This window comes from Euphorbia lathyris, chromosome 2, assembly GCF_963576675.1.
Source record: "Euphorbia lathyris chromosome 2, ddEupLath1.1, whole genome shotgun sequence".
NCBI classification, from domain to species: Eukaryota; Viridiplantae; Streptophyta; class Magnoliopsida; order Malpighiales; family Euphorbiaceae; genus Euphorbia; species Euphorbia lathyris.
The window spans coordinates 4,251,949-4,274,287 of record NC_088911.1 but is presented as its reverse complement, the minus strand read 5'-3'; the positions used below and the strand labels follow the sequence as shown (position 1 = coordinate 4,274,287).

The 22,339-nt window shown below is 34.3% G+C and overlaps 1 protein-coding gene and 1 pseudogene across 3 annotated transcripts; both read right to left on the bottom strand.

The window, feature by feature from the left end:
• LOC136220853 (peroxisomal membrane protein 11D) lies at window positions 1-5,353 on the bottom strand. 3 transcript variants are annotated; one of them, XM_066008676.1, is made up of 8 exons: window positions 5,163-5,353; window positions 2,856-3,056; window positions 2,106-2,180; window positions 1,944-2,018; window positions 1,776-1,856; window positions 1,533-1,607; window positions 1,268-1,441; window positions 1-263 (listed from the first exon to the last, which is right to left on the bottom strand). In XM_066008676.1, the coding sequence occupies exons 2-8, from the start codon at window positions 3,045-3,047 to the stop codon at window positions 228-230; spliced, it is 708 nt and encodes a 235-aa protein (XP_065864748.1). In that variant the 5' UTR covers window positions 3,048-3,056; window positions 5,163-5,353; the 3' UTR covers window positions 1-227. The 3 variants fall into 3 exon arrangements, with proteins under 3 accessions (XP_065864748.1, XP_065864749.1, XP_065864750.1); XM_066008677.1 differs by lacking the exon at window positions 5,163-5,353 and adding an exon at window positions 5,041-5,150; XM_066008678.1 differs by lacking the exon at window positions 5,163-5,353 and adding an exon at window positions 4,273-4,296.
• A 7,056-nt stretch (window positions 5,354-12,409) lies between these two features.
• Window positions 12,410-19,771, bottom strand: LOC136220852 (pentatricopeptide repeat-containing protein At4g33990-like; annotated as a pseudogene).
• Between the last annotated feature and the right edge of the window lie 2,568 nt (window positions 19,772-22,339).

Genomic DNA, 22,339 nt, shown 5'->3' with positions numbered 1-22,339 from the left:
TCGCGTAAATATTACTATTATTTTATTATTATCATTGTAAAATAACTGAAAATTAAATATAACAACAGAGGTGCTAAGTAATTAATTGGTATTAAAACAGTGAAAACCTTCATGGTTCACCCAGATTATGGCAAACATCACCACAAGGACCTTTTTTTTTTTTTTTTTTTAATCTCACAAGTTCACTTAATTATTTAAAATGACATAACTAGAGGATCCTTTCATCTTCAGGACATCTTGGCTTTGGGTCGCGACGGAAGCAACTGCATAACAGAATGCGGAAATTCATCAGTAAAGCTTGTCAAAATGAGTTGTCGTGTCATAATCATGTTATATGTAGATGTAAAAACAACAAAAATGCTAATCATATCAAGCAGTTTATCTCTGTATAGCGTGTTGTCGTGTCAGAAATTAACAAACAGGTTATCTCTGGTGAAAGTTTTGGAGATGCCCTGCTCGAGCAAGGTAAGAAACAAAAATACAGATTTCATATAGATAAGATACCTGATAGCAAGAAATTAGGGTTAAGGTGCAAAAATACCCCTAACGTTTTAGGTCAGGAGCAATTTACCCCCAACATCTAAAATGGTGCAATTTTATCCCTAACTTTTGTAGCCAAGAGATTTGGATCAATTTCAGACACTATTCTAAACCACATATTTTTGTCCCTTATTTTGCACCAATTGCATATCAATTCGTTCTAAAAAAAGGATGTCATGTTTTTTTGTAATTTAATAATAGAATTGGAGATTAATATTTATAAATTTGGTGAATTTTTTTTTGTCTAATTCGTATAAAAGACAGTATAATTTTTTTTTTTTTCACATTCCAACATATGTTTGTGATTTGTTAATGATAAAATAACGTACGCGTGAAGTGTAGATACAAGATTCATGACCGAGAAGACAGTTTGATGAATTATTTCTCAAATTGACCCAATTTATCAACGTTAGGGGTAAAATTGCTCTTGGCTTCCAACATTATGGGTAAAATTGCTCCTGACCCAAAACGTTAGGGGTATTTTTGCACCTTAACCCAAGAAATTAAGGAGGTAACAAATCCGAATTTACTTGTCAAAATGAGTTAGTGTCATAATCGTGTTATGTGATGTAAAAGCAACAAAAACTATAATCATAGCAAACATGTCATATCAGGCAGGTTATCTCTGTACATCGTGTCAGATATTAACGGGCAGGTTTATCTCTGGTGAAAGTTTTAGAGATGCCAAGGTAAGAAAAAATATAAAGATTTTGTATAGATAAGATACCTGATAGCAAGAAATTAAGGAGGTAACAAATCCGAATGCTCCTGTTACACGAGGGGTGACTTTCTTGGGCGCGAGTTGAAGTAGACCGGCTGCAACTACAATATCCATGGCAGATTTAATGAGGGCTAGTGACCTATCATTCGACTTTTGAAGTTTTGCACGATATTGCTCGTTCTGCATTAGAAAAATAAAAGCAATCAGAATGTAATCTTTGTTTAATACCAGCAGTAACAGATCAGGAACGGAATTTAAACAATATACACACTTGATTTTTATCACTGTTCTTAAGCTCCTTTTCCAGCTGCTTCATTGATGCAGAAAGCCTTCCGAGCTCTCCAATCTGATATAAAAAGGATGGAACAGATCACACAAACCATAAATCTAGCCGGAACTCGTTTTATCTTCTTCATATTCTGCTTTCTGTCTCCATTTCCCATGTTTTGATGGAAGGATTTGGCATTTAATTGGAGTTAGTTGTGCAAAGAAATCTGAAATCGGAATTACAAACCTCGACCAGGGTGTTACACACTGACGATCCCATCCAACAGAATAGTGATATACGACCAACTAGTTCGGTACGCTCTTTGTTCTGTCAAAAACAGCAAAAACTGTTAGTTGCATTGCATAACCTCAGCAAGCAAACACAAATCGCGGAATACTGATACGCGGTGCATACCTTGTAGATTCCAGATCTACCAAGCCAAACGAATTGATCAAGGAATAAGAAAGTTGAGAGTAATGCATTTTTTGACTGAAACGAGCAGGAAACTAATGAGGTCAACAAGATGAACGAGAAGGAAATTACTAAGTAAATATGTATACCACATTCCACTCTTACCTTTCCCAACAAAACAAGTGGGAGAGGAGTTCCTTGAGGGACCGGACTGATAAGACCATGCAGGTCATTGACAAACTGCAGTTCAACAAGGTTAGGCAGCATACGAGAAAGCAACATAGTGCCGGATTATACAAATTTCGATTCCAATGCAAGCATAGTTATTAAAGGCGCAAGGCGCACTAAGGCGCAAGGGGGGTCCTGGAGCCTTGGCGCAAGGCGCAACTTCAGGCGCGGGCCCGAGCGACTCGAGGCGCACACAAAAAAATATCATAAATTCATAATACTAGTCACAAATAATCACAAATAGTCAAATAACAACAATAAAACCATAAAATGCATGAGTTAAGTTCTAGTTAACTACTAAGGCATGAGTTAACTGTTGCCATATGTGGAGTAAAAACTGTCGATCTTTGTCTATCCATGCTTTTCTTTTCTTTTCTGAACTTAAAAAACCCTAAAATACCCTCAACCCTAAAATACCCTCAACCCTAAAATACCTTAAATTACCCTAAGGTAGCTGAGGCGCACCAAGGCGCACTAAGGCGCGCGCTTGACTGACCGCGCCCGCCTTTGGGCTCCAGAGGCGCTAAGGCTGGAGCCTTAGCCGAGGCGCGCCTTTAATAACTATGAATGCAAGAAACTCTGATTAAGATCTGAACCAGAAGTATCCAGGCACCTAATCCGCCAATAGTGCCTGATGAAATTGAGACTTCAGTTGTATAAAGCTACACATGTGCAATGAAAACTAACCTTAAGAAGACGGAAAACCTTCCTTGCTAAACTGGTCGATTTGTCGACATTTTGGGCCGTACCAGGCTGTCCATTACTCAAAAACTTTGAACCATATTGAATTGCCCTGCATATCTTGTCTCTGGCTTCTGCCTTGTTCAGGTAGAGAACTAGCAGAGCAAGTTCTGCTCTTGTTACATCCAATGTACTCATTATTTTATCCTGAAACGACATTAAAGGTCAGTATAGCGTTTACACGGAAATTAGCTCCACAAGTAACAGAGCATAACAAAACAGACAAGTGCATGTTCTAATATCAAAAGATGAAGAATACTTCAATCAAACCGAAAAAGTCATATTTCATCAAATTATTGCAGTTTCTCTTTGTCTCTATTGTTTCTGGAGGTAGGACGTTGAACAATCCAAAATAAATTTCTATTCCTAGCATTTATTTGGAATTAAGGGTCAAAATAGCTCCTTAAGTTGGCAGACCGACAACCAATTTAGCTCAAATCGAACTTTAAGCATCAAGAAGTTGGCAATACTTGAAAAATTAACCGCAGTTTTTACAAATTTTTGGTATTAAAACTGATTGTATTTGGACTAGTTTGTCGAATATTGCCAACTTCAAAGCTGAGTTGATACCTAAAGTTCGATTTGAGCCAAATCAATCCCACCTGTCAACTTTTAGGGGCCATTTCGACCTTCAATTCCATTTATCTGAAAATCAATCAATATGGAAGTACAAAAACAAAACGAATTAAGGGTCAATTGGGCTCCTGAAATTGGCAGACGGGTTCAGTTTAGTTCAATTCGAAGTTTAGGTATCAACCCAGCCCTGAAGTTAGGAATATTTGGCAAATTAGTCCAAATACAATCCATTTCAATACCTAAAAATTTGTCAAATATTGCCAACTTCCAGGCTGAGGTGCTACCTAAACTTTGATTTGGACTAAAGTGAACCTCTCTGTGAACTTTAGGGTCCAAATTGACCCTTAATTCAAAACAAAACTATGGTTGTCCCAATGAATTATCAAGAGGCCTCATTTTAATCTCAGCAAAACTATCAAAAACACTAAAATTCCCCTAATTATATAAAAGAACCAGAACCAGCAGGCATTAACAACAGGAAAAAACTTAACTACCACAATCAAAATCTCAAATTGAATTTTTCAAGGCCAAGAATTGAGCAACTATCTTAATAGGGATTGAAGATCAAAATTCTCTTATTCAGCTGTTTAGATATCGATAACCAACCTAACTTCATCAGAAATTCGACACAGGAAACCCCAATCACGCGAAAACTTAGATATGCACAAATTCAAAACTCGGAAAAACTAGATTAAGAGATGGAGGAGTAAACACGTACTCCAATCCGGCGAAAAAACTGAATTAAAAGACGAACATATACAAGTGAAATACACAGCAACATATATACCTCAAAAAGTAAAAATACTAACAGATTGAGCAGTGAATAGATTAGGGTTCCTAAATTGCAAAGAACACGAAGAGAAGGCAACGGAGAAAGAGAGGGTGAAATAGTACCGAATAGAGTGCCGATTGAAATAGTAACGAATTAAGGGTCAATTTGGTCCCTGAACTTGGCATATAGGTTCAGTTTAGCCGAATTCGAAGTTTAGGTATCAACTCAACCCCCGAAGTTGGCAATATTAGACAAATTAGTCCAAATACAATCCATTTCTATACCTAAATATATTTGTCAAATTTGGGCTAAATATTGCCAACTTCGGGACCAAGTTGATGCCTAAACTTTGCCAACTTTAGGGTCCAAATTGACCCTTAAATTCGAAACAAAACCATGGTTGTCCCAATGAATTATCAAGAGGCCTCAATTTAATCTCAGCAAAACTATCAAAAACACTCAAAATCCCCTAATTATATAAAAACACTCAGAATTGAGCAACTATCTTAATAGGGATTGAAGATCAAAATTCAAAAAATTCCACTATCCTCATGAAGTTACATATCTCATATTCAGCTGTTTAGATACCGATAACCAACCAAACTTCATCAGAAATTCGACACAGGAAGAAACCCCAATCACGCGAAAACTTAGATATGCACAAATTCAAAACTCGGAAAAACTAGATTAAGAGATGGAGGAGTAAACACGTACTCCAATTCGGCGAAAAAACTGAATTAAAAGACGAACATATACAAGTGAAATACACAGCAACATATATACCTCAAAAAGTAAAAATACTAACAGATTGAGCAGTGATAAATTAGGGTTCCTAAATTGCAAAGAACACGAAGAGAAGGCAACGGAGAAAGAGAGAGAGAGAGAGAGGGGGGCTGAAATAGTACCGATTAGAGTGCCGATTGATTTGGCCTCGAAAACCACAATTTTTTTCCTTGAAATTTCAGAGTCTAAAAAAAGGAAAATATAATCACCACCAGAGAAAAAGGGATAGAGGAAAAGCCATCGTCAGCACTCCTTTTGTCTGTATTTGTTTATCTATGGAAACAGATCGATAGGGCTCTGATAAGGGCTTGTTTGGCTCCCTCTTTCAAGGAACAAGAAAACAAAACGAGATTATATTAGGGAAAATTACACAAAAATTATCATTTACAAACTATTTACAACTATGTCAAGTCATAATTTTGTACTTTTGTAGTCGTTTTCGTTCCATTGTGGGTTTTGTAAGGTCTTTTACGTTTTCCATTTCTTGTTGTACTTGTTCTTTTCATATTTAATGAAGATATATGCACTTTATAAAAAAAAAAAGGATTATGTCAAACTAGTAAAATCAGTACTTTTAATATATTTTAAGAATTAGAATTTATAAATTAGAAGTCTAGAATATATTTTTTAGGATTTATGATTTATGAATTGCAGTCTGAAATTTTTAAATTATGATGTAAAATCATAATTTATAGAGAATAATGACATATTAAGAATTAAGATAGGTGATATGACTTAGTTGTAATTTTGTAGTTAATTATGATATTCATGTAATTTTGTAGTTAGGTGCCCGCTATGGTTACTTTGTTTTTTACAAAGTACCGTTACTTGGTGTGGTTTTCACCATTGGATGATGGTTTTCACCATTGGATGTGGTTTTCACCATTGGATTAATTTTCTGCTCCATCATCCAATGGTGAAAACCACACCAAGTAACGGTACTTTGTAAAAAACAAAGTAACCATAGCGGACACCTTTGTAGTTAATTAAGTTATGTGATATTCATGTAATTTTGTATTTAATTTATAGCAGTAATTATCCGTTCGTGTCAATTTCGGTTTAGTGTTAAAATGAGTCAATCTAATTCAATTTTAAAAAAGAATACGTTAATTTAATCGGGTTAGTGTCGGTTTCATATCGTGCGATATCAGTCAAATACAAACTCGCCATGTGGCATTTATGAACCCATGATCATCCGGGAAAAGAGAGTATGTGGCGTCAGTGACACCATAACAAAACTAGTCAATACGATTCTGTATTAGAGACCTTGGCTAAGAGAGGCTGAAAAGACCCAGTCAGATCCACTCGTTACAACTATCATGTCTGATGCAGTGAATCACATGTCTAGTGGGCTTAAAGGATATTAGACTCCGATATTCGGACGCACGTTCACATATCGATAGGTGACATATAGTACCTCCCATTCTCAAATCCATAATCGTCTTCTACAGCTCGACCACAGTATGAATATGAATAGAGTAAGAATAACTTAAGGTACGGTACTTAATTGATTCAATAAATTCAATAAGCTTACATTTTATATTTGATTTATTATTGAGTTCACCCTCGAGCCTTATCTCAAACTGATTTAGTATTGGAGCGGGTTAGCCAGACAATAATTCTCCTTGACATTGTTTTGTCAAATTGCAGTTTCTAAATTGACTAATGCTCTTTGTCACTTAATTTCAGTATCAATAATATCAGTTCAGTTCCGTATTTAGTAATTTATCTTTATTTATTATAATTATAATTATTTATATATAATTTAGTATTATTTATATATAATTCTTCATTATTTATTATAATTATATTTATTCAACATTCAATTGAGTTCAATTCAGTTTACTTAAATTCAGTAAAAAAGAACAGAATCTAATATAATTCAACCACATCTTTTCAAGTTATTTTTAGATTAATATATTAACACTCGCGATTCAAAATCTATTAATATTATGTTAGAGTCATATATGTGTTTATAAACATTATAGGAGATTCGAGTCGTTTTTATATAATTTATTAGTTTTACTAATATAGGTGATATGTAAAAACACAATAAAATATAAAAATAATTTTAAGGCTTAATATATCATTTGCCCCTAGAACTTGTATAAATTATTCAGTTAGCCTCTTGAACTTGCGTAAAATGTAATCAATTAATCACTCGGTCGCAAAAAAGTAAGTTAAATGTGGAAGATGTATTCCACGCATCTTATAATGTTATTACATAATTAAAAATAAATTAAAAATGAAGTTATTACTTGCTCAACTATACAACCTGTCTTCTCTATATTAGAATTATATATCCCGATTTCGGTCGTTTTACTCTTGTTAAGACTCGTACAATACATCTTCCACATTTAACTTACTTTTTTGCGACCGAGTGATCAATTGATTACGTTTTACGCAAGTTCAGGAGGCTAACTGAACATTTTATACAAGTTCAGTGGGCGATCGGGACATTTTGAAAGTTCAGTGACCAATTAAGCTTTTTGGACAAGTTCAAGGGGCAAATGATGTATTAAGCCTAATTTTAAATATTCGTATCATTTTCGGTCAATTTAAAAATTTACGTGTCAAATTTATGTTAAATCCAAAAATAACACATTACCTGCTAAACTAAACTCAAACATTAAAATTACGCGTCAATTCCATATATCATGTGTATTTTATCATCTTTGATGCTTGATTGACCATCGGATATGTTACACTGTATCATTGACTTTTGATCGAGACCATTCGGAACAAGTAAACAGAAAAATCCAACGGCTGTGATGGATAGGAACATGGCAATCGTGTGCATAATAATACAGAAGAGAATTAGTTTGCTTAGAAATGGGCGGCTCTTCTCTTACATTTATTTGATCAAATCTGTTCCATTCCCACTTGCCTTCGTTTGAACATCTCATCTTTTGTGGAAATTATTGACGTTTAGATCTTCTCTTTTTCTTGAAATTGTTAAAAGATAAATTAATACAACACTTTTCATGAGTTCGCTTGTTTAATGTAACTAACTAATCCATGTCACTTCTTTATAGATTAGGCTTCACCTATGATGCCGCTAAGGTCCGTTTGGCTATTTACTGTATGTTGGTTCATGTTCCTGTTTGCTGTTTGCCTTTGAAAAATACTGATTTTCTAAAAAGCAAGGATTTTCTGTTTTTATAAAAAGTTAATTTTCAACTGAAAAAGGCAAACATGGGGTGTATAACCAAACAACTCAAACTATATCTTTTACAATGAAAGGACAAACAGAAGGTGAAAAGTAGGTAACTAAACACCCTCTAAATTTTGCGAGATCGGAGTCCGGCTAATCCGCTCTAATGACTAATAAGTCAGTTTTATGGGATGATTTGAGGGTGAATACAACCGTAAATCAAAACTAGAGTATAAGTTTAGTGAATATGAATGAATGGATGTGTACCTTGGAGGACTTTTACTCTATTTATAATATGATCGAACAAGGAGAGACACTTATAAGTCTTGGAGCGTGTTGTGCTATGTGTCATATGCTGATACGCTAACGTGTACCCACAGATCAGGGTTCGGTATCCCTTCAGCCCACTTGGTTCGTGATTGACGAGATTGTGTACGATTTGCTGTAACGGGTTGATCTTTGACAGGATCGACGGTGATCTCTCGAATCAAGACTATAAGACTTGATCGTTCAGGGAACTGATTCTCTGTGATATTTCCACGTGAGCTTTGATTCCAAGTGGTGGCTTGGGCTTCGTAGATGTCATGTGGATATGTTTATATTCGTATGGTATCAAATGTCTCCCTAGGTCAAGCTTATTGTTTTTCAGGATGAGAAAGTTCTTGGCACCGGCAGGCGCTGTACTTGTTTGTTTTCGCCGAATTAAGAAGGCCCATGTCCTTCTATGAGGGAGCCTGATCTTGATATTTTGGGATTTTTTAGAATAAATGGACTGATAAGGAGATTATGCGGGATTCTGTAGATTGATTTGTTTGTCTTTTCATCTACTCTTAACTATGCATATGTTAGAGCGCATTTATTTGTGTTGGGCATCATTCGAGTTGACGACAGTTTATCCTTGCTCGCCTTTACATGAAGTATATTTTTGTAATAAAATGTAATTCAGATACCAATGTGTGAACCAGAATAAAGTTCAGGTACTATTGATGTAATTTACTCGGTAAGAATCTCAATCGCCATTTGAAAAAAAAACATAAGAAATTGGGTTAAGGTGCAAAAACACCTTTATCGCTTGGATCAAAAGCAATTTTACCCTTAACATTGGTAACCAATAGCGATTTTACCCCTAACGCTGATAATTTGGGTCATTTTCAGACACTATTATAAAACACATATATTTTTGTTCTTTATTCTACATCAATTGCATATCAATTGGTTCTAAAAAAAGATTTCATGCTTTTTATAATTTAGTAATAGAATTGAAGATTAATATTTATAAATTCGATGGATTTTTTAAATTTTTTTGTCCAATTCGTATAAAAAACAGTATATTTTTATTTTATTTTTTTATTTTTTTTTTCACATTCCAACATATGTTTGTGATTTGTTACTGATAAAATGACGCACATGTGAAGTGTAGATGATAAGATTCATGACCGAAGAGACAATTTGATGAATTATTTCTCAAATTGACCTAATTTATCAACGTTAGGGGTAAAATTGATATTGGGTTTCAAAGTTAGGGGTAAAATTGCATCATTTTAAACGTTAAGGATAAAATTGTTTCTGATCCAAAACCTGAACCCAATTAATAATAAAAAAGATGGAGGGGCTTGAAAATGTTTTTTTTCCCTTTGCTATGTACAAAATCAATAAAATATATCAAATTAATTTAAAATTACAAATCTTATCCACTCATATTGATACGTTAAATTAAAGGGTAATTAATTTATTAGTCCCTATATTTTAATAAAATATATTATTTAGTCCCTGTATTTTTAAAAACACACGGTAAAGTTCTTAACCTTTTTCTACATGAACTCTTTAGTCCCTAACGTTTTCTCGGTGAACTGCTTAGTACCTACCGTTAGACTCTCATGAAGATTCTGTTAGTCAATTTGGATTTGCGTTCTTCTTTTCCTTTATTTTCCTTTCCTTTAAACTCTAATGCATCTGAAATCAACTTTGAGTGCTATTCTTCTTGATTTTCTTCTTAATCGTTCAAATTCGTAAGTATTGTGTCTGTTCTTTTTCTTGTTCTCCATACAAATAGCTTCTTCTAAATTGAGTTTCCTCTTCTGAAGTTTGAAGGTAAATAGTAAAGGGTAATTTAGTCATTTCCGAAGTCATAAACGGTAAAAAAATCTAACCAGACGGAAGGACTAAACAGTTTACCGAGAAAAAAGTTAGGGACCTTACCACGTGTTTTTAAAAATACAGGGACTAAACAGTGTGTTTTGTCAAAATATAAGGACTAATAAATTAATTATTTATTTTTTTTATAGAAAGAAATCTATAAATTTTTAGAACACGTGTGATCTACGAATATGATATATAATATGATTATTTGTTTAAAATCAAAGTGATATTTTAAAATTATTTGTTATTATTTTCATGCAAGTTGAGTAGAACAGAAATTTCTATATTTTGAGTGAAGAAATTGCCTAACTTATTTAAAAGAATATATCTTAGTGATGGGGGATTATGATCTCATTGATTTAACCAACACAATCTTCTATGATGTCATATTAATATTCCTTACTAAATTCAATATTTTCAATCAATTGTTTATGGGATCGCAACAGATACTTTATCCGTGGATATCCGATACTATCCGATTTTAATGAGTATATTTAAATGTGTGCTAGGCAGAAGAGACACTCGAGGTCAAGGTACCCGTACCATGTATAAAAGAGTATGGAACGAGTATGAACTTAAAGAATCACCCGCGACAGGTATGGGAATACCTCCAGTTACCTGTTGTCTGGTACTCGCCATATATTTGACTTTTATCCACTGACATTATACTACTAAGCCAATTTATTTTTATTGATTAAGGTTGACTTAGAATTTTTAAATTTGGAATATTTGTTAACTTTATAGATGAATTATTGTATGGATAGTTTATTAAATTTATGTTTTACTAAATTTATAATAATTTCTGTTTCATGTCTTGATTCTTAATGGGTAAGGGTACCCGGGATTTAAATGAGATGCATATAAGGCGACACCTCCCATATATAACTACCAACAAAGAGACTGATGCTATTTTATTTTATTTTATTTTTCTTTACATTTTGATTTTTTTTATTTGTTTATATATCAATCTCTCTTTTTTGTAAAATTATTAAAAAATATATATATATATATTCTACTTAATTAACTCAAAAATCTTATCCACAAAGTGTTCAAGAAGTATCACTGGATTAAAAAGAAAAAAAGAGGAACACTTATTTTGAAGTGTAAGATGCATGTCCCCAAAATCAGCGATGAATCCAAGATTTACTAGGAGTGTTTAGGGTGGTCTCTTGTAATTTATCGATACTAAATTGATTATTTTTTTTTATGTTTTTACATTAAAAGATTAATGCCGTTTATGTTTCTATAAAATTATTGGAATTTATACAAACGCGCTGTTCCCTTCCTCCCCTTATCCGTCCCTGCCCAGAGTGTCAGTGTCCAACACTCGTACGGTAACCTCCACCTCCTAGAAGTTCAGTGCTTAGATACCTGTGAAACTTACATAAATATAGCATGGAACTTGCGACTTATGTAAGAACGGACTTGAAGATGTTTGCCTCTCAAACTTGTATACTAGTGAACTTCTATACCTTTTCTTAATTTACAGCTCCAAAATTCTTGCATCTCTCTTTTGTACCAAACATTTAGTTCTCGTCTGGTTAGAATTGAGAAACATTATCAATAACAAACAACTAACATCAACAATAAACAATAAACCGTAACAGCTGAACCAAAAAAGCCGTTAACAATTTTTGTACGTCAAACCTTCAGCTTCATTTCCAACTCAACTCTCTTAACAAATATCAGGTTCCGATTTGGAGAGTTTCTAACAAAAATTCTTGAGTAATTAGTACCGTGGTCACAAAAGTTTGAACAATATTCTCAAAAGGTCACAAAAATTTAATTCGTCTCAATAAAATCACTTAAATTTATTTTTGTCCCAATAAAATCACTTTGGACGTTTTCTAATAATTTTTTCACTGGAATCACATTTTTCAACGTCATGTGACATAATAAAAAAAAATTACCACAAACTAATCCAAGTAAATAAAGATTGTCAATTAAAATTTTAACCACAAATTAACCAGCGTGGTATATCGATTATCAATTAAAATGTTTAATTACATTTTTTTAGTATAACAGTTGGCGTTGACGTTATGTTGAGACATCAAGTAATCAACTCCGATGGAAAAATGATCAGGAAAAGTTGCTTTATTGGAATAATAACAAAATGATTTTACTAAGACAAATTAAACTTTTGTAAAAGTCCAAACTTTTGTAACAATCGGTGCTAATTACCCCATAATTCTTCATTCTTCTGTTCTTTTCAAATAAAGGACGCTTGACCGGAAGTTGAAGCATTATTTGTAGCAGGATTCCGGCATGGTAAGCCACGAAAATATGAGACCCTCGAACTCAGAACCTATAAGAACACCAAGTCATACGTCAAGGACAGAAAAATAAAGTACAGCCTAAACAAATATGTAAAAGGTTCAAGTTCAATTCAGCAAGTTACTTTACCTTTGCTTGAATTATCCGCCGGAATTGTCTTCAAACCTCTTCACTACAGTCTGGCCTCTCTCAAGGGCGGCGACAAGGGGGAGCCTGGGGGCTCCGGCCACCGGAATCACCCTTACCAGGGGTGGTTCCGCACCCCCTTTCTCCAAAAGATTAGGGTTGAGGGTGCAAGATAGTGTGGAAAAACAAGTTTATATACGCAGGAAACTAAAGAGTTGAGTAGAAGCAACATACGATAAAATAGGAAAATATTTGTAACCATCAAGGTCTAAGGTGTTAACTATCCCCCAGTGTCATGCGGAAAAAAAGGACTTCACAGTTGCATTCAGCAAGAAGAGAAAAATGTTCCCTCCACTGTTATTAGAATCTTATGATTTGCGATTCGAATCGTACTATTCGATTCGATTCAGCTCTATTTCGAGCAAGATTTTTAGGACGAATCTAAATTATAACATGATCTTACAATTCGTGATGTGAGTCATACGATTCGATTCGAGTCAGCTCTATAGGATCTTCATCACCGTTCAACATTAAATACTAAACTCACTATGCCCTAGTCTTGATTGTTATTTATCAAATTATCAACTCAAACTAGTTTCATTCCATCACTATCAAGTTGACAACAAGACAAAAAAAACGCCAAAAACTCAAACTATCCACCTCCACTAACTTATTAAACATAGTCCGATTAGTGAATTAGTTTTATCTGGATTGCATTTGCATTAGATTTGAATTTTAAGTACTTGATTGATATGATTTCTTTTTTTACATTAAAATAGCATTTCTAGACTAATATTTGATAATATTTTGAGTTCAACATGGTAAATATTTTATTTTTTTAAAATATTATGAATTTGAACCGAATCTTACTATTCGATTCACGGGTCATGATTCATAAAATGTGGATTTCGATTCACGAGTTGAATATCGATTTGACAACTATGGTTCTCTCCAATCTTACTATTTCCCTCATCTTTCATCATGGAGAACATTGATTGTGTTGAGATACAACTTTTGTGTTGAGATATTTGTGACAAGTAAAAAGTGAATTAACTTATAATGCAAATAACTGAAGTCATTACTCACATTTCAATACTCATCACCATAGCTTGAAAGAAGATTTGTAATCGGTCACCGTAGAAAGCACACTACTTTGGCAGCAAGTCTTTGGTTTTATACCAAACATATCCAACTAGCTAGAGGAGCTTTGATTGTCAAGCAGGTTGGCTATTGAGAAGAATTGACCAAGACTTGAACTCAACATTCATTTTCGTCCTTTTTCCATTTTGCCACAATGGCTACACGAATCTTACAGCTAAGGGGGTTAGTTCTTTCAATCCAGATATGCAAATATTCCTGCAGAATTGGCTGCGGTTTTTAACAATTAAACCAAGAAGTCAAAATATAAGAGGAATACAGAAATGCTGAATAAATTGTAAAAAAAAAAAACCAAGTTTCTTAACATGGTATTAGTGTCATCAAGTCTAATTTTGAGTCATTCAATGTCGGGTCAACTGTAGATTAACAGTCCTACTAACTCAGAAGTACCTTTTGGAAAGAGTTAGACCTTAGTTTCTTTAATATTAGGTACAAAAAGTTCTTAGATGATATGACTTCATTATTCCAGCTTGTAAACCTGAGGACTAGTACAACAACAACAACAAAGCCTTAGTCCCGAAATGAAACCTGAGGAGTAGTACATGAAAAAAAAAATTAAATACAGTATTTCAGTCTTTTCTATTAGTATCTAGTACTGCTGAGCAAAATTTCTCCACCTAAATTAGAACAAAGGGACAATTGGTTTACCTTTCTGTGATTATTTATTTGTGATCAAGATCGGCATTGTCATGCAAGGAATAGCTAGGAATTCAGTTAATTCGCCATGGCCGGTTCGAATAACTAGATGATAATTTGTCACCAATAGTCTCCACAAGAACATACTCCATTCTTGAAGTGATGAAAACGGTTCGAGTCCCTCACAATAATCTCCCTTTCTGTAATTTGTGCTATGAATTTAGACGCAGTATGGCAATCACCACAGACTCTCAAGTTTTTGAAGATTCTAATTGGATTTTTAGGAGGGTTGCTGATGACTCCATAAGCAATCGCCAGTCTCTCACTATGGGCCATGAGGATCAGCTCCTTCTCATCATCCTCAACATCTTGCAAAACAAAGCTAAAGTCCGGAACATAACCAAGGATCTTGAATTTTTGCAGTCAAATCTCTCAACTCCCTGTAGATCTCCTCACATTTTGGATGAGTTCTGTTCCCAGTATAGAAGACATCAAGCTTATTGTTCACTTCAATGGAGCTCCATCCAGGAGTCTTCCTCAGTCCCCGGCCCCTAGCAATTGATCTCACTTTATCTGCTCCCTCCCATTTCCCAACAGTAGCAAAAATGTTTGACAATAGCACATAGTAGCCAGCGTTCTCCGAATCAACTTCAAACAAGCGATCTGATGCATGTTTTCCCAACTCTATATTTCCATGAATTCTACAAGCACCAACAAGAGCACCCCACATAGAAGCATCAGGCTGTATTGGAATATTTTTTATGCAATTGTATGCCATTTCCAGATTCCCAGCCCTACCAAATAAATCTACCATGCAACCATAGTGCTTCAAAGTAGGTTTAATCCCATGTTGTTCCTGCATCATGTTAAAGCACCATTGACCATCACTGACCAGACCTGAATGACTACAAGCTGATAATAAAGATACAAATGTTACTTGATCAGGTTTAACACCCTCAGCTATCATTTCCCTAAATAATTCAAGAGCTTTCTCACCATGTCCATGAACTCCAAGGCAAGCTATTATGGCATTCCACGGCACCGAATCTTCTCTGGGTAATTCACAAAATAATGACAAAGCATCATCCAGTTTTCCACATTTTCCATACAGGTCAATGAGACAAGTACCCACAAAAACATTCAAGTAAAGAGAATTTTTAATGACATGGCCATGGATTCTCATGCCTTTTTGCAGTGCTCCTACATGGGAATAAGCTGGAAGAATGCTTACCCAAGTCCCTTGGGTCGGTATTACTTCCTTGCATGTTTCCATCATGTTATATGCTTCAATAGCCTCATTTGCCAGACCATTTTGGGCATAGCCAGTGATCAGAGTGTTCCAAGAGATCACATCTTTAACAGGAAGTCTTTCAAAGACTGCACGGGCAGTATCTGTCGCACCAATTTTAGTATACATGTCCACAGTTGCATTCCCAATAACAATATATTCCATAAACCAGCCTTTCCTCATGACAAACCCATGAATAGATCGGCTGTTTCGATGATCATTTAGTGCAGCAACTATAGATGACAAGCTGATAATAGTCAACAAATCTGGTTGAATTCCAACTTGTTGCATCTTGTCAAAGAATGAACGTGCAGTGATCACACTGTCATTTTGCTCATATGCAGCAATTATTGAATTCCATGACACGATATCTTTTCTTGCCATTTGATCAAAAACTTTTTGTGCTTCTGTGAGGCTACCCAACTTGGCATACATGTTAATCAATGAATTTGACACAAATAATTCCAATTCCAACCCCTGCTTAATAACCAATGAATGAATCAATTTACCACATAAAAAATCACCCAATTGTGCACAAACAGGAAGAATAACAGCAGCAGTAACAGCATCTATTTTTACACCTTCTAGTATCATTTTGTCCACAATATCCAATGCCTCTATAATATTTCCATTCTGACAATACCCAGAAATCATTGCATTCCATAAGCCTCCATCTCGAATTGGCAACTCATCGAACAATTTGCAAGCAGTACCTGCAAACCCAAATCTTGAATACATATTAATCAAGGAAGCAGCTACAAAAACATCCAACTCAAATCCCAGTTTTAAGATTGAGCAATGTATCTTTGTCCCATCATGTAGATTCCAGCAAGCTTTAACCAGAGGAGGAAATGTGTAAAAATCTGGCTGAATACCAGATGTCAAGAAGAACTCATAGAAACAGTTTAAAGCTTCATGGAAACGGCCATGGCGAACATAAGCAGATATCATAGAATTACAGGCATCGACACTTTTGTTTGGGATCTGGTCAAAAGTGTGATGAGAGAACGATAGTTCACCAAGACATGCATAAAGATTGATAAGCTTCGGAGAAACAAGGAAATTCTGAGTTCTCCCCAACACCACAAGATGTGCATGAAGACACTTAGCATCAAGAAGTTTTCTACATGACTGGAAAAGAAAATTGAAATCAATATTTTCCTTCTTATTTCTGAGGCCATCTGATGTCACCTGCCAAGAGTCTGCAGTTGCTGAAAAGAAGAGGCAACGGGCTTGAAACAATGGGTAAAATCTCAGTATGTGTCTTCCTTTGGAGGTCGGCACTAATCTGTGCAGCCAAAGATGCAATACAAATTTAAAGCTTAAAAGGTCATGTACTTGATAAACTATTAACAAGTCCTTAAACACAAGGAAAGAGAAAACAACTGATCTCAGAAAATACTTATAGCAAAAAGTCATGTAAGTATGTCTCAAAGAGACTCAAACCCTGAAACTTCCATGTAGGGAGAGATGCCCTTAACACGAGGATGTAGTTGGATGGGCAAGATAGTTCGGTAAACATGAAGGTGAGAAACATATCACCATTTCATGTAAAAGCATAGCCCCATTGAAATGATAAGCAACAAGGGAAAAATATGTCATAGTTTTTTTTTTCATGTCTATCTACATCCAGAAAGAATTAGTATTTAATGGCATGAATATGGATCTTAACCAATTTCCAGTGACGGGATCACAGTTTCAGCTAGAACTAGTAAGTTCTATGCATACTAATTCCTAATGGCGATACACAACCACAGTAGGAATGAAGATGCAGTGTAAGAAATCAAGAGAACATGCACCAAGCATATTCACCTGAAGAGCGCAGAAGCAAAAAAAAAAAAAATGACATAACTAAGAATAAGATAACAAAAGACATTATGCAATATCCAGGAATTCCACATTATAAATTCAGAAAATTGAGATGTATGCATGAGCACATGTTTAAGAAAAGCGATAAGTAAATCTACCTGAAAGTGGTCTGAAAAGCAAACTGTTGCAAGAATAAGGAAGTTGACTTTAAATACCAAAATACAACAACAACAACAACAACAAGAATCAACCCTTAGTCCCAACTAGTTGAGGTTGGCTATATGGATTCTCCTTTTCCAGTCAATATTGTTTCTTATATGATCCTTTGAAAGATCTAATGATAGAAAATTATTTTCAATAACCCGCATCCAATGATCCAAGTTATCTATCTTGGCCTTCCTCTATCCTTTTTATCTATTTCGAGTTCTCGTCTCACATTTATGCTCAGGAGCAAGCTTAGGACACATTGAACATGTCCAAACCACCTCAAATGTCCTTCGTTTATTTTATCTTCAGGTGGTGCTACACATAACATTTCTCAAATGCACTCATTCCTAATACTATCCATCCGTGAATGCTCACTCATTCATCTCAACATCCTCATCTCTGCTATGCTTATTATTTAAAAAAATAAAATAAAGACAGATCTCAGATCACACTTGTACACCCAAAATTACCCAATCTATCCATATGAAGACGTCTATACCGCTGGACGGGTTTCTATAGTCTTCATAAGAGAGTGTCTTTTACTCCTTCAAACTATCCTTGGTACCAGACTGAGACCACTTAGGTACTCTACATGTTTGAGGTGGAAAACACCCATAAATAACTAGCAAAAATTACCAGATAGGCTTGGAATCAAATTCTGATATTCAGTGACAGTAAGCAGCCACAGATGCACACAATAAAAACGGTACAAATTAGAAAAAGAAATTCCATTAGACAATTATAGCAGCGCATTGTTGATGGCCTCAAATTTCTAAACTAAGAAACTCATTCGCAATATGCGCTTGTGCATTGCCTGGACCATAAACATGGCTAAATGTTTTTCTATTATGCTATTTGCTGAATGAAACTCTCAACTGAGAATACAACAGAGCTTCTAATATACAAAATCAATCATCAAATAGACACCGGTTTACAAAAGACCAAACGATGATTTAGCCAAAAGAAATCGATTGCATTGTCTGGACCGTAAACATGGTTAAATGACAAGAAACTCATTCGCAACATGCGTTATACATTGTCTGGACCATAAACATGGCTAAACGTTTTTCTATTGTGCTATTTCCTGATTGAAACTAGAGGTGGCAATTTCTGACACGAAAATACGATTACAGAGCCAACCCGACTGACACGATATGATTGACACGAAAATCATTTTTCTAGCATTTATAACATATAAAACCATATGGAACATAAATATGAGATAACACGATTTTGACACGAAACACGATAATTGCCAGGTCTAATTGAAACTCTCAATTGAGCATACAACAGAGCTTCTAATATACAAAATCAGTCATCAAATATACACCGGTTAACAGAACAGCAAACGATGATTTAGCTATAAGAAATCGAATGCGACATGGTATAATTAGAGATAATAAGAAAGAAACAGCGAATACAGTGAGAAATAAGAATGGTTGAAGGTATTTACCTGCCAAATTGGAGTAGCGAAGAGAGCATGTAATTGCAGGTTACGCGTTGTGGCGTTTGGTTAATCAGCAGTGTCGTAGCCGCTGCAATCTCCTCTAAGTCAGGTATAATGGATTACAGCAAAGGTTTCGAGCTTAATCAGTCATCAAATAAACACCGGTTAACAAAACAGCAAACGATGATGTAGCCATAAGAAATCGAGTGCGACATGGTGTAATTAGAGCCAATAAGAAAGCAACATCAAATACAGTGAGAAACAAGAATGCTAGAAGGTATTTATTTACCTGCCAAATTGGAGTAGCGAAGAGAGTATGTAATTGCAGGTTCTGCGTTGTGGCGTTTGGTTAATCAGCAATGTCGTCGCGGCTGCAATCTCCTCTAAGTCAGGTATAATGGATTTCAGCAAAGGTTTCGAGCTTAATCGATGGAAAGAGAGTCAGAGTGAAATGATGAAGAAGAAGAAGAAAAACAAAGAGGGCATAGCCCATAGAATTTTGGCAAAAAAGATCTCAGGCCCATCATCATTTAGATTTTTGGAAAATACATAAAAAAAAAAAAAAAATTGGGAAATTTAAGTAACAACGTAGAAATTCATCTTTTAAAAATTATTTCGGCCAAATACATCACCAGCTCCTTAAACTTATTCATAATAGTAGATTGACTCTCTAAATTTTACAATTGTCTCATCAGCTCCTTGAACTTGATTATTTCATATCACCAACTCCATAAAGTTATCCATAAAAGTAGATTAGCTCCACTTTATAAGTGTCTCACCAACTCCCTAAACTTGTTTATTATGTAACAATTAAATACAAAAACATATTAAACCTAAATTCTAAAATTATATCTTCATCTATTCGAGCGGTAATTTTTTTCTCTTTTCGTACCTTCCAACCTATTATAAGAGTTAGTGTTGCAGGTTTGAGATTAGCGTTGCAGGTTTGAGATATCGAACAGATGAAAATTGAGAGTTACTATTATGGTTTTTGTGTTTAGTTGTTACCAAATAAGCAAATTTATGGAGTTGGTGAGACACTTATAAAATTCAGAGAGCTACTCTACTTTTATGGACAAGTTCAGGAAGTTGTTGAGACGGAATTAGGGCTGGGCACAGTTCGGTCCAAGTTGGGGATTCATGAATCTCCAGTATTGGATTGAAATTCAGAGATTAATAAAAGGAAATCTCCAGGATTGGATTGAAAGAATAAATCTTCAAAATTGAATTGCCCTAAAATTTCAGTCAAGTCCAGTTCGGGGATTCGGAGATTCGGTTCCGGTCCAATCCAATATAATTTTTCGGTGATTCGGATAAATATCTAATAGTTTAAGTCCTAAAAAATAAATTAAAATTTAATTTACAAGATAATAAAATATAAAATTTTATTATCTTACATAACTTGAAATAAATGATATTTTTTTAGGAAGTAAACAACATTCATTAAAAGTTACAGTAGACAACAAGGCTAAAAAAAATCACAAAATCAAAGTATTAAAAGTTACGGTAGACAACAATGCTAAAAAAACCCACAAAATCAAAGTTACAAAATAACAAATCCATAAAAACAAACAACCTTTAATTCAAAAAAGACAACACTTCATTAGCAAAATCTCTCTAATCATCATCCCAATTTGTAATTGAATCTTCTTAACACAACAAATTCCTTGTTTTTCAAAGCAAAGGCAGTAAAAGCCAAACATCAACCTAAACATATAAAATTTACCATATTAGTGAATCAACAAATGTTAAATTAATTAGCTTTCACTTCAATAAAATTAATCAACACATTAGCAAAAAGTAAAAGAATGCTTACAAAAGTGCATTTGATTCGGTTAAAAAAAACCTTAGATATCCAATTGAAATATGGATAAAATAGATGATGCAATTTCAGGATCAGAACTAATTTTTACAAATTAAATAATATTTATATAGTTAGTATTCATAAACATTTAATTAAAATAAAACTATGAAATATAATTGCTAAGTAAATTAATTAAGAACTATATCTAATACCCTAACATATAAAACTTCAAATATAACACAGAACATATAAAACTTCAAATCTACACAATGTACATAACACTGAGTTTAGAAATTGAAATATAAAAGTTCAGAGTTTAGAAGACTTACCAGAGTTTAGATCGGTAAAAGGTGGAGGTGGCGGTGTGCGAGGTGGTAGCGGCAATGGAGTGCAATGAAGGAGATAGAACCCTAGAAAAAAATCGAAGCAGAGAGAATAGGTAAAAGAAGCACGAGATTCTATTTTATAGAATGTTTAAAAATTTTAATATTTAAAACTTCTAATATTTGTTACTTAATTAAATGGTTAACAAGAATTAGAATTGGTTCAAATGGTTAAGGTGATTAACAATGTTTTATTTGGTTAGGTGTTCAATTCTCCATGTTTACATTTTAGGTAAATATTTTTTATTTCATTTTATAAACGAGAATTAATCGGGATAATTTTTATGACTATATAATAACGTTATACCTTATTAATAAATTATAAATTTATATTATTGTAATTAGTTTACCAAACCTTACAAAATATATAACTATATATTATATAATATGTCTCTTTATATAAAGTTAATGTATGAAACATAAATTTATTATTGCTAAACTTTCGGTTATTTCAGTTCGGTCCAATCCAATCCAATCCAATCAGGTTATCGGTCCGGTCCTGGATAAATTTCGGTCCAGTTCGGTCCAGTTCTTTGACGAAAAGTCAACGGTCCAATCCAGTTCGGTCCAATCATAACAATATGCGATATGATTTTACTTCGCAAATTCGCAATATGCTTCGCATATTGCACAATATGCGAAGTGAGATGTAACATTCAGATCATAACAATGGTGAAAGCATTACTGCAACTGCTCCGCTTTCTACTTTCTTTCATTTTCAAACTAGAAGCTTTCTACAAGTTCGAGCCTTACGGAATAGACTCCAATGAAGTATGTTGTTCCTGGTATTGTTCCTTTTCTCTATTTCGGATCCACTAATCCCGCCTGAAAAATTATCTGCTGTTTTTGCTGATACTGATGTGCAACCTGCTGC

What these genes read in the sequence shown, in the direction of transcription:
- LOC136220853 (XM_066008676.1), bottom strand. Translation starts at nt 3,047, where the DNA reads ATGAGTACATTGGATGTAACAAGAGCAGAACTTGCTCTGCTAGTTCTC. An exon ending in AGGTTTTCCGTCTTCTTAAG is followed by an intron (nt 2,181 to 2,855) that starts GTTAGTTTTCAT and finishes GTTGAACTGCAG; the next exon opens with TTTGTCAATGACCTGCATGG. An exon ending in TGTGTAACACCCTGGTCGAG is followed by an intron (nt 1,608 to 1,775) that starts GTTTGTAATTCC and finishes TTTTTATATCAG; the next exon opens with ATTGGAGAGCTCGGAAGGCT.